Raw genomic sequence first — 12,981 nt, forward strand, 5'->3', positions numbered from 1 at the left:
CGCACACAAAGGTGGGAAATTAAATAAACTAAACCAAGAGGACTCGATTCTCCAGTGGTCACAGAGGCATCAGAGATTCCCACAATGGGCTGAAGCGAGTGGTTACTGGCTACTGAGTTGGTCCGGCTGCTTGCTGTCTGTCCGTGCCCGAGGCATGACGGACAAGCCCCCGCGTCAGCCCTCGCCTCCGAGAGCGAGAGCGGCCCCTGGGAAAGATGCTGCGCCTTGTGTTAGCGTTTTGTTTCTCTTTTCACTCTTCAGAAATGTCTCTGACATGTGAATAACCCAAGAAAATAAAAAGGCAGGAGCTGATTACACAATTACCAGTAAACTCTATCATCTTTTAGAAGAGCAACACACAGCTAACGCCATATACAGCATGCAGTGAGGTCTGAGAAAGGACCCTGCTGAGAAAGAAAATGGCTAGAACCCTAACAAAACAAAAAAATATGTATATATATACTGTATAATATATGTCATCAAAAGAAGCATCGCCAGCAAACTCAAGATATGGTGCAGGTCACCCTTCCGTTTCTAAACAGCATGTAGAAGTGTAGTATTGTCTGCAATAAATGCCAGAATAAGAAGAAATCTGTAGCGCTGGTGGAGATGGTGGTTAAATTGTATGTGTGGATTTTTATTTTTTTTGGTGGATTTGCCAAATCCTCAGCAGGTAGCTAATGCCTGGTGTGTTGTCCACCCGCTGTAAACCTGGGTAACAAGTATACTATCCATGCTTAACATTTAACAAACATACTTCTCTTCACCCCTTTCACTTGTGTACTTTTTTAGTTTTGTCTTGTTTTTGCACTAAGTTTTAGACTCATATCAGAAAATATAATTAATAAAATTAATAATGAATCAGAATCCCTTATGATCCATGATGTCCATGTAGTAAAATGAAAACAACAAAAAAAAGTTTAACAATATCTTTTGTGACTGTTGATTGTGGGATGATTGTAGCTGACAGGCTGTCTTGTTTAGTTTTCCTTTTTATTTATCTTTTTGTTGCTGCGTTTCATCACACACACAATAGGGACACAGTTCAGGAATGGGCCTGCAAGCCTCCCTCTGAGTTCTTCTCTACTGACTGATTGAATCGGGGGTGGCCGACTCCAGAACTTTCCTTGGGGGTGGGGGCACTGTGGTGGGCAGAGCGGCTGAGCCCTTGCCCGACTGGTAACGGAGGTCACGCCATGCAGCTTGCGGGTGGGTCCAAAGCCGCGTGCATTCTTCCCGTTTGGAAAAAGAAAGAAAACTCAGCTGTACCTACGTGTCTGCGAGGCGATTTCCAATGTCCTTGTTCAACCTGTTTTCCCAAAGTCTTCTCTGTCCCCCTCCCTGGAATTGGTGTCCCCTTAGGCTCTGAATTTCGTGGGATTGGATCTGCTTTAGGACGGGGATGCTCGCGTTGCTCCTGGTCGCCGCGGCTGATGTGTTGGTGGTGGCGGTGACGGCAGCTTCTCCCCGGCGGGGAAAGTGGCACTCACATCAGAATTTGAGAAGCAGGTGCAAAACCAGAAGGGGCAGCAGCCAAACGCAGCCAGCCCTCCTCGACGCTCCATTGCTCACTTCGCTGATGGCGCCCGGGCCTGCAGGCAGAACACACCTGTCGTGAGCCTGGCCCTTCCCACCGGGAGCGGCCAGCATCCCAGCTCCACACCCAGAGGCTGCGTCAGCCTCGATCCCATGGGCACAGCTACGTGACGGGGCGCCCACCCGGGCAGGAGGGGCCTCAGGTTACAGCGTGCAGGTGTCTGCTACTCCTCTGCTGTCAGAACACGCTGAGGCCGTGGCTCAGGGGCAAGTTCAAGAAAACAGTGGCTGATTAATCAACACCTTACACAGAGCTGCGATACAGCGAGAGCCCTGCCCTTTCCGCATCAGCGTCCAATCCCTCTGGGCACTGCCCGCCTTAAACATTCACGTGACCCTCCTGTCGTGCAGGACGGGGCTCGCTGGACACACCAACTGTCCCCTGCGGCTGCTGCACTGGCCTCGGTGCCCCTTCTGTCCATCACTCGGTCCCAGGGCAGCGCACTTGGCCTCTCCCCCATCTGGATCAGGTAACAGCAGACCTCGCTGAAGTATCACATGCTTGAAAGGTCCAAACCAGCTCGCCTGAGGTGGAGGGGGGATGAAGCAAAGGGACAGGTGGCCTTTGGCCGTGTACACAGGAGGAAGGGAAGATTTCCATGGACACCGGGATGCAGAACGTGCCATGGTGTGTGTCTGTTGGGGGGAGACGGATGGCATATTCTCCTAAGAGGCACACACCAGCCTGACCTGCACACGGATACTCTTTGAGATGGAGCCACAGTCGGGAGGCAAGAAAACTATGAGGTCATACAATTCCCCAGCGGCTTCCCTATCATTTGAAGCATAAGCTTTGTGGCTCCCTCAGCCCCGTGGCCATGAACGCCCGTGATAAATGGAGCTATGATTCAGGAACAGTACACACAAGTTTGCATGCCCGGATGAATTAGGCACCTAATGAAGCAGGGCATCTTCTCAGACTGGACTTGCTCTGGAAGGCTCTTGCATTGGATTTAATGGAGGCATTTAAAGCTGGTGTGCCCCCCGCTAAGTCCATGTCCTCACTGGGTTGAAGGGTCAAAGCCAGAACCTGCTTGCCTGACTTGGATGCTGGACATGGAGACACTTCTGGCTAATGCAGATCAGCATCAAATCAGCTTCTTGATTCCATATGGAATCATTCCAAGTCCTAGAAGTCCTGGCCTGGAAGCACTGCCCCTGTGATTTATTCCTTAGACCTTTGGGACAAATCCCTGATCCTGGGCCAGTGGCTAAACAGTTAGGAGTTTGAAATGCACCAGGTCATCCAATCTCTGTGTCTCTGGTGCCTGGTTCAAACTGCAAGGGAGCAAAATTGTCACCCCAAAATGTCTCTTTGGCATGCAGATTATTTCCAGCTGAAAGCAATCAAGGCCCAAAAGACTTAGGAAGAAACTCTGCCCTTCCCCCTAACTACCTAAAGAATGTAGAAAGAAGACCTGTACCAGGAAGGGAGCTGTTACCATAGGTAACGACAGTGTGAACTGGGTGTGGAGACAGGGACGAACCTGCAAAATCTGTTAGTTGTTGTTCCTCTCTGTGTCCATCTCCCTGCCTGGCCCAGAAATCACTGTCTACCAAACATCCGCCTTTCCTTCTCCATGTGAATTGCCTCCCCTCCCTCTGAAGTCCTAAGCCCCTATCCCCAACATCTTCTTTTTTTTTTTTTTAATATTTATTTATTTATTTGGTTGCACCAGGTCTTAGTCGCAGCATGCGAACTCCTAGTTGCAGCATGCATGTGGGATCTATACCCCGACCAGGGATCGAACCCAGGCCCCCTGCATTGGAAGCGTGAAGTTTTAACCACTGCACCACCAGGGAAGTCCCCCAACATCCTCTTTTGTCTTTAGCTGAAGGTGGTATTTAAGGTGAAGGTTTGGGACATTTTGGTGAGTTAATCACTTTTCCTAGGCCTCTTCCATGTATACATATTAGTAAATGTTTGCTTTATTTTCTCCTGTTACTCTGTCTTATGTCGATTTAATTCTTAGACCGGCAAGAAGAGCCTAGAAGGGTAGAGGAGATTTTCTTCCTCCCCAACAGCAGTGCTCCCAAGGCCCGAACTTCTTGGCAGTGCAAGTTCTCCTGAGGAGAAGGACAGCAGACGCCTCTTCTGCTGCCCGCCAGGGAGGTGAACGTCTGGGCAACACACAGCTGAACGCTCTCCTTCTGCGGGTCCACTGGGATACCCGTGACAAAGGAGCATCCTTACGAAGCTCCGTTCAGATTGGCTTATCGTCGACCATTCAATTGGTTGCATCTTCTGAAATCTAACTACTATGTTTCTATATAAACCACCACCAGAAACTCTAGCCTTTATATTCAGTCACTGCTATCTATAGGGCAGTCTTTGGAATCTCCAGAGAGAAGCCGGCTCCAGGGCTTCTAGAGCCAGGAGTTATCTGTTCCTCTCCTGTGAGAAAGCCCTTCCTCTCTGGACCGCTCCAGGGTCCTTCCAGGAGACCCCGGCCTCTGCCCGAGGCCAACTCTGAGACAGGGAGGTTGTTCCGAGTCCCTGGGAGCAGCTGGGTTCCAAGTCTGACGGGAGGGTTGGTGGCCGTACCCCTCCCCAGGCGCCCACTGCTGCGCGATGCCAAACGCATCCTGCACGCCCGGCTCATGGCGCCTGGACAGACACGCGTCTGTTCACACAAGGGCTCCTCTGTCACCTCTTTTCTCTCCTGAACACTGGCTCACACAGCTTTGAAGCCCGCTCCCCACTCCCGCCCAGCACAGCCCTGCCGTCCCCGCTCCTGGTAAGAGAAGGGGGACGTCGCCAGTCCCCGCATGGAGATGCTGCCTCTGCCTCTGCCGCCTTCCACCCCTCTGGGCTGCCCGGCCAGCGGACGTCTCCAGGGAGGAGGATGAAGGAGGCACGTGCCAGGCAGACAGCCCAGCAGGGGCCTGCCTTGATTACCAGCTCAGAAAAGTCAGGAACCTTGTCTGCCGGCCACGGAGTCCGCAACGCCCCGCAGGTGGCGGCTGGGAGCTGGCAAAAGCGCCCGGGGAACCTGGCAACGGCCTTGCGCGGCAGGGGCTCTGGGTCGCCTGTACTGCTCCGGCTCCTCCCGCGCCCTGGGACGCACGCAGGGGGCCTGTGGGGAGGGGGCCTGGCTCCCTGTCAGAGAACTCCTCCCAGAGAAGACAGGAAAAGGCCGCTGGGTGTGCCGGGGCCCCTCCCTGTGTGATGTTCCGCGGCCACCCCCCTGGCCAAGGCGGGTCCGCGGGGCTGTCACTCCCCTGGACACTACTTCCAGCCTGGCCTCGCCCCCCCAGTGCCCTCTCCTTGCCCCGCCCAGCCGCCCTCCTGGACACAGCTGCCTGCAGGAGGAAACAGGGGTGGTCCCTGGAGAAACCCGGAGGCGGGGTCTGCTCACATCCTCTCAGAGGACGTGCACCTGCTCTCTGCCACGGGCGCCCGGACCCCCGGGGTTGACTCCTTGTGCCAACTCCAGGCTGATGTGTCTGTGACTCCAAGCTGATCAGACCACTGATGGATTGGATTCCTTCAGCCTTTACAAAACCTCCCAGCTGCTCCGTAGAACACGCACTGCATTTCCTAGTCCGCCCGCCATCTGCCTCCTTAGCCTCGCGCCCCGCCCCCCCCAGCAGGCGTGCACCACACATACGTGTGCGCACACGAGCGTGTACCTTCCAGCCTATTTTATTTAATTCCCATCCTTGCACCTTCTGCCTGAAATGCTCTTCACCCGAATCACTCCCACTCCTTGTTCCAGGTCCTATTCTGGCCCCAGTCACCTCTTCCAGGCAGCCTTCCTTGACTTACTCTGGTTCGCTTCCACAGCACCATACACATCCCACTATTAAAATATGCACCATCGGGGCTTCCCTGGTGGTGCAGTGGTTGAGAATCTGCCTGCTAATGCAGGGGACACGGGTTCGAGCCCTGGTCTGGGAAGATCCCACATGCCGCGGAGCAACTAGGCCCGTGAGCCACAACTACTGAGCCTGCGCATCTGGAGCCTGTGCTCCGCAACAAGAGAGGCCGCGATAGTGAGAGGCTCGCGCACTGCGATGAAGAGTGGCCCCCACTTGCCACAACTAGAGAGAGCCCTCACACAGAAACGAAGACCCAAGAGAACCAAAAATAAATAAATAAATAAATTTAAAAAAAAAGAAAGTAACAAAATATGCACCATCCTGTCCTACAATTATCTTTATGTGTCTCACATGCATTTCTTCCCCTATGCTGTGAGCTCCATAAGGGCAGGGTCTGTGCCTAGCTGGGCCCCCAACAGGTATTTAATAAACCTTTGTTGAAAGAAGGAAGGAACCAGAACATTGTGACCTGTGCTACATGTCCATACTTACTGTCTCTGTGTTTTTCTTTTTCTTAAGATTCTACTTGGAAATAAACCCACAAACCAAGCCAAGAACAAAGCAAAACATTCTCTCCTACCTTGCCTTTGGCTTTACCTCCATTTTCTCGTCTGAACACCCTTCCCCCCTATTTCGAACGATTTCCAATAAAAGTCACTGAAAATTCTTGTGGTTGAGGGAAGATATTCACAGAAATAAAGCCATATTGGTTAAAATTCCAGGTGGAGGGCCTGCAACTGGAAAGGGGTTCCGGCCCCGTAAAGCCCCTCACATAGGAGATGAAGGTTATTATCTCCTGCCCTCACATGTGGAAACTCAACCTCGGAGACCTTAAGTGACTTCCCCAAGGTCCCTTGACTTCTCTCTCCAAATACAATTCCTCGACTTCTGTCTTCAAATACAATTATCTTTCCACTAACTCGGAGCTGTCGCTTTGTGGAACTTGCATATCTCCAGTGAGGAAGAGAGCAGAGAGTGAGGCCACAGGACCTGCCCCGCTGGGCACGGGTCAAGGTGGGGAGCACACAGGCCCTCCCACACTGAGCGGCACAGGAAGATCGCCATGAGAGGAGGACCTGCCGTCCAGGCAGCTATGGATCCCAAGCTCCTGGAGCAAGGCCCTCTCAGAGCCCTGGCTGGCCACAGCGACAGCCCAGCCCATCTGCCCGGTGACTCGGCCACACGGACAAGGTCTCTGCCCTTCATCCAGCCATGCTTCCACTCTGCGTGGAATGCCTTTATTGCCTCAATCTCATTCTAGAGCTCTGGAGGCCTACAGAGACTAATCACCAGGACCATTAGGGTCCCGGAGAACTGTGATGAGTGTCAATTATCCATCGGAAACATCTGGACGGAATGAAAGCCTCAAATAAGATGCATTTTATTTGTAGCCAAGTGACTCACCCAAGAACCTCCCCCTTCCTTCCCCTTTCCCCTCCCTCCTGCCACTTCCCTTCCAGCTCCAAGTTAGAGAGAGAGAAAGAGAGAATGGGGTAAGCAGAGGCCAGCATGCAAGGCCAAGGTCTAAGAAGATCATTGCATTAGAGCATCCATGTGCAAAGGAAAGAGGCGGGCCTGGTACAGAGGGGCCCAGACATAGAGCTATTTTGGGCACTGACAGGTCCTCATTAGTGCTGGCAGCAAAGACAAGTTAGACTTCTGCAGGGGAGGCACCCGGGGAGAATCAGGTGTCCTTGGGGACAGTTAATCTGAATCGACACAGGGCCGGCCCAAGGTCAGGCGGTTCCCACCGGGCTGCCTCCTGGGGTTAGTGCAGAAGAAAAGGCATCTTGCAAGAAGGCAAAGAGTCTTGTGCACCTCAGCCCACCAAGGCAGCAGCTGCCTGGAAGGTAAGCATACCAACCTTTCCCAGGGGTCAGAGCTGTGGTTTTGACTTCTAAAAGAAATGAAAAACAAGCCACCGTTAAGGCAGAGAGTAGCCAGAGACACTCACTTTACCCTCTGATGGTTTTGGGGAAGGAGGCTGAACTTCCGGCCCAGCCCCCATGCTGCTCTGACCACAGCCCAGCCCCCAGACGTGCACCCCTCCGGTTTGCTGGGAAGTCAGTTGCCAAAGGTTGAGTGGGGGGCCGGGGAAGGATGTGAGTGATGGTCACATTGGAACCCTGACCCAAAGAGAGCCGGCAGCCCTACCGTGTCTTAGCAGGGGATGCCAGCACCGTGAAGCCAGAGGTCCCAAGCCAGTAAACACTTTTTGGAGAATAACCTTCTTTCTTTGGCCACCAGACTATCCTCTAATTAGATGAAGTCTGCAGGCTTTAGTATAAAACTGGCTGATACAAATAGGTCCTCCTACAGCAATCTGAATGCAGGTAGCCAAGCTCCGTTTGAGATGTAAAGTCAACTGGCATTTATCAGTGCATCTTAGAAATACTGGGGAGCGAGGTTCCACGTACCAGGGGAGCCCAGACCTTTGATAGCTGACCTCTGTTGATGACTCAGACTACAGGAAGCTGGCCCAGAGGGCTTCCTCTCTCTGGAGCAACCTAAGGCAATAAGACCTGCATCCCTGCTGCTGGGACCCACCTGTGCAAATGCTGGGCACCAGCCCCTCTCTGCTGGCTGACCCAGGAAACACCCTCATTCACCAATTCAAGCTCTCAGGCCAATCCACAGAGCCTGTTCTGCTGACCAGCCAGCAGTGGGATGACCTCTCATCTTTCACCTCCCTCTTTAGCTGGGGGCCTCTGCACATGTTCACCCTGGATACAGAGGGTGGGAAATCCTTCCGCAGTGTATATGGGTATCAAATCACCATGGTGCACACTTTAAATATCTTATAATTTTACTCATCAATTATACCTGAAGTAAAGGAAAATAAAGCTGAAAAAAAGAAAATGACATTAAAGTCTTTTGCATCGAAGTGATACAATTCTCCGTGCAAAGGTCCTCGCATGTAGAAGGAAAGACAACCCAGAAATAACTCAGCCTAAACTCGACTAAAACATTTGACCAAAATCAGGTATGTCCCTGTGCATTCAAGCTCTCAGTCTACTCTTTAAAGGCATCTGAGATACGAGGCAAATCTTGATCCAAGTGGACATTAGCAACCCTGAGAAGCCACTCCGTGGGCGGATCTAAAATCAAAGATCAAAGGGGTGACTCAGAGAAGATCTGATGTACAGTCAGGGTGGTAGAGAAAAGCCAGGAGCGCTGGTCCACGCTGTCTGCTGTGTGTTTAGCAAGGACAGTCCCTTGGAGAGATTACTGGGCCCAGCCTAGGAGCTTAACTAGGGGCTATTTTCCTGAATTGTCTCATTCAGGCCCCACTGTCTCGAGCCTCCCTGTACCAGGACAGAGGTGACTGGAAGGAAGGAGGACCATCTGCAGAGAGATGCCTGGAGTCCTAAAGGCATCATGGCCTTCCACCCCCAAACCACAAGCGGTGCAAAGTAGGGCACGTGTGAGGGAGGGCAGCCCACAGAGTGATGGGGGCCTGGCTTAGACTCTGCCAGAGGGAGGAGGCAGGGAGGGGTTCTACCTGGTGGTCTGGCTTGTTGGAACTATGGGGAAGAGGAACACAGTGAAAGCACATGCTCCTGCAGTGCTCTGGAGCCAGAAGTGATCTTCTATGAGGGCAAAGATCTGAAAACAGCTTCAGCGTAGCTGTTCCATCCAGATCCTTTCCCGGTGAATCTCCAAGGTCATCATGCCTTGGTGTCCACATGGGTAAAGGGCTATTTGACACTCATTCTGGACTTTCCTAGAACTTAACCTTGGGCTTTTCCAGGTGGCAATGTTTCAACCCCTCTGCCATTCATGTATCTCACCACAGTGAGGAGGGAAATGTAACCAAGGCATTCTTTATAGTTACTGGAGACCTCCTGCTGAGCTCCAGCCCACTCCCTGTGATTTGGTTCTAAGAAGAGATGTAGAAACTGTTTCTACATCATGTTTATCATCATGAGGTGCTATCATCACCACTGGGCCCAGCTTCTGGGAGTGTGAGCCTCTTCGAACCTCCAAGCGTGTACGAGCCCTGAGCTCAAGGCTTTGCGTTAACCCTTGGCTATCGACAAAGACAAGAATCCCTCAAATCTAAGCATGTATTTTTCTCACCAAAAGCTAGCCTGAAATGTGTGATCTTTTTGTTGATGTATCAAGGTGAAGCCAGGTAGAGTGGGAAAAAAAGAAAGAAAAATGAAAGAAAAATAACATAGAAACAACAAAAAAAGAACTGCTCCCTTTAAGCCTCCAAGTTAATATCTCTGGTCAAGCCATGAAGTGATCTTTCTGCCACCAAGCCCAGCTGAATCCAAGTACCTAGGTGGGCACAGGGCTGCTGTCTGATTCTAGTGGGTGGGGCGGGGCTGGTTTCACACCAGGATGGTTATACAGGACAAATAAACCTTCTAGAAACAGCACGAAGGGATCTTTTTTGGTACCTTCTGTATTTAGACACACGTGCCATAGAACTGCTCACTGCTGGGTGGCTGTCCTTAATTAACCATCTTTCATCCTCTGTAGGGAAAACAGATCATCTCTGCCACTGCAATTGTTTCCTTCTGAGGCACAGAGTTGACTGACTTCCGCCTTCTTTAATAAGATGATTTGATGGTCACTGCAAGGTTCGCAGGCATTAATCAGCCAACCTTTCCCAGCCCACTGATACCATCAAATCTGACTCCTTGCCCAGGAGATAAAAGACAAAGGACCAGAGGATGGGAAATGAACAGCCACTGAGCCGCTGAGTTTGCAGTGCGCCCCTGGCACATTTGCCTGTGAGGTAGGGAGTGAGGGATGGCGGTGTATCCCTGAGTCCTTAGTTATCACGGCAAGAGTCCCGCACCACCAGATATTAATATGAGAGGGGGGCATGCAATCTGTTGTGTTTGCAAAAAGGGAGCAGAGAAATACTTCAAGGGTGGCAGAAAATGCTGAGAAGGAGTGAAATTCTCCTATCTGAATCTTTCTAGACCATCCGGATATTAAGTAGCAAAATAGCTTGGAACGTCTCTTAAAGCCAAGCGTTCCTTGTCCGTGGAAATCCATCGGAGGTGAGCGGAGCATAGCCTGGGAGTATTTCCCTGAGAAAAGAGGTAGCTCTCTATTCTATGGGCCGCTAGAAAAGGAGGAGGAAAAAGCAACACACACACGCGCACGCACACACACACACGTGCGCACACACACACACACGCAGATGAATGAGAGAAATACCCCAGGAGCAAGATCTATTTTCTCTAAAATACTCCTGAGCCGTACAAGAGTCCAACAGCTGCACGGAAGACCACACTAATCCAAGTCTTGGAATGTTCCAGGTTTCTACCAGCTGCAACTTCTGGCCTGGACCCATTGCCCTGCGCCCGACAAGAAGGTGAAGGGTGGGAGCACAGTAGAATCAGAGCAGAGAGTTGGCATGCAGACCCTGCCCCAGGCTCAGTGGCCAGCAGAGCAGGTGGGAATGCTCAGCTCTGTGTCAGCAGGTGGGTCCTCTGCTCCTGGTCCCACGCTCAGTATCAGGTGGTGATTTGTTTGTTTCCCGTCAGTTTGGTTACTGTTGGCTTTAGTGTGGGACGTGCCCCCTCCATCCCTTGAGGGCACCTTCGGCGGAATTCTAACTCCTTAGCAGCCACTCCCTGTTTTAAACGTCGCTTTCCCTCCGAGAGTAAAGATCTCAGTGATCAGAACGAGCTGAGTCACTCCTCAAAGTCCCTTGTGAAGCATCTTCTGCTTTACGTCCTGCCTCTCACACGTCCCTTTTACCATTTATGCCCTTAGCTACTTTTCTAACGCTCTTTGAGATCTGCGGATATGCCTTGCCCAGGGGTTCAATAAACGTTAAGTTGAATCAAGTTGAACCTGGACACTTCCATTGACTTCACTTTTTTTCCTATTTCTTTGTTTCATTTTCCCCTTTGCGGTCTATCACCAGGGTGCCCTACATCACTAAGGTGAATAATGCATCCCTGAATCATTTCACGATAAAAGCATTCTTCCTCATATGTCAAACAGTTTCCCATATAATTCATTTTCTTCCATCCCCTCCCCCGCCTTCCAAGTCTAACCCCATCGTCCGGTGATTGTTTGTGCAATGCGAACGGATGAACGGGTGGGATGAGAAGGATCGGGGGGGTAGGTGGAAGTTGGGAAAAGACATTCCCGTCATTGTTGTCACAGCTGCCTTCCTGTGGGGCTCTCTGAGGGTCTGCACGGTCCTTAGGAGGAAAGCATAAACAGCACATACAGCATGGGTTTGATTCTACCACTCAGCCTGGGCCCACTCCGGCCCAAATGTTTGGTCACAGTCTAAATGAATCACTTTTGCTAGGCTAGGGAGCTGGCGAAAATGTGAAGGTCTGAGTAAAAAGAGGTGAGAGATGCAGGTGTCACATGGGGGGGAGGACTTGGAGTGGAAGAGGTGGAAAGGGGATGGGGAGAGGGCTTGAGAAATGAGTTCATGAACCCCTGTGTCGTGACATGGGGAGGTCCCTGTATCCGGAGTCCGGACTCCAACAATCTAACGTGCACCTGGCGATTTTCAAAGCCTTTTTAATACATGCTCTCAGTTGAAGGCTGCAACAGCTCTCAGATAGATAAGGCAGATCAATTCTATGTCACAGAAGAGGAAATTGAGTCTGAACGATGTTTCCTGAGCTGCCCAAGCGCACAGAACACCCAGAAGTTGGGCTCTGGATTAGAGCTCAGTGGCGTCTGCTCCAGGTCACTGCTGCTGAGGATCCTGCAGGTACACCTGCCCCCCTTTCCTTCCCGGAGACCCTCCCCGTGAACCTGCTGCTGCAGCTTCAGGACCGTCCGAATCTCCCTGCACGGGCTGTTTGCCTCTATGGCTGGGCTGTCAACGGGACTCTTATGAAAACTGCTCAGTGGGTGGACTTCTCTGCCTGTTGGTTCAGACTTTTGCCTCCATCAGATCTCCGGGCTTTGAGAAGTTAGTGCCGTTTCCTTTCCTTTCCCCTCCCAGCCCTTCTGGGGAGGTGGGCAAGGTGAGTGGAGAAAAGGGGGCTATCCTTGGAGTTTCATCGGCTCCCAGTAACCTCCTTAGCTTCTGCTGCCATTCACTAAGCACCTGTACAGACAGGAGCCTTGGGTGATGCACGGCAGGGGGTGGGGAGGGGGTTCTGGGAGAAAGCGGGGAGGAGAGAACCCAGACAGCGGGGGTGGGTGGGATACTGACCTTGTAACAAAGTTGAGCTTGTAGGCTCACTTAGCTCTAAATCAGGTGGGGATATACAGGAGAGAAAAATGAAAACAAACACATATATTATATACAGTAGCTATATACTGGTCATATATAGTTTGTATACTGTCTTTCACACACATGTCTGGAGGGATGGAGAAACAAAAGGAGACACAAAAACCAGAGGTGGTAGGACAAGAGGAACGCTGAAAGGCGGGGTGCGTGCACACAGGATGCCCTGGTCGGAAGGTGAGGGGCTGGCCACGCGTACGCACCCCAGCGCAGGGAGCACGGACTCTGGGTTTGTGCTGAGCTGCGGTGCTGATTGGGTAACACAGGGCCAAAGTCCCTTTCCAGATGAGATCTGTGTCACATCCACACCCACACTGTTTCATTTTGGAAGA

The 12,981-nt window shown here is 51.7% G+C and overlaps 1 protein-coding gene across 6 annotated transcripts in view; it reads right to left on the bottom strand.

Annotated features, from left to right (window-relative positions):
• Nucleotides 1-640: 640 nt before the first annotated feature.
• The window catches only part of NTM (neurotrimin), a 929,539-nt gene continuing 917,198 nt past the window's right edge, over nt 641-12,981 (bottom strand). For 3 of the 6 annotated variants that reach the window (XM_036861677.1, XM_036861682.1, XM_036861679.1), the window contains 3 exons: nt 12,575-12,610; nt 7,283-7,315; nt 641-1,592 (listed from right to left, as the gene is read on the bottom strand). In XM_036861677.1, the coding sequence (XP_036717572.1) occupies nt 1,492-1,592; nt 7,283-7,315; nt 12,575-12,610 (170 nt within the window). In that variant the 3' untranslated portion in view covers nt 641-1,491. The remainder of the gene's footprint in view (nt 1,593-7,282; nt 7,316-12,574; nt 12,611-12,981) is intronic. The other 3 variants (XM_036861681.1, XM_036861680.1, XM_036861678.1) reach the window with 2 other exon arrangements.

This window comes from Balaenoptera musculus, chromosome 8 (assembly GCF_009873245.2).
Source record: "Balaenoptera musculus isolate JJ_BM4_2016_0621 chromosome 8, mBalMus1.pri.v3, whole genome shotgun sequence".
In the NCBI taxonomy this organism is placed as follows: domain Eukaryota; kingdom Metazoa; phylum Chordata; class Mammalia; order Artiodactyla; family Balaenopteridae; genus Balaenoptera; species Balaenoptera musculus.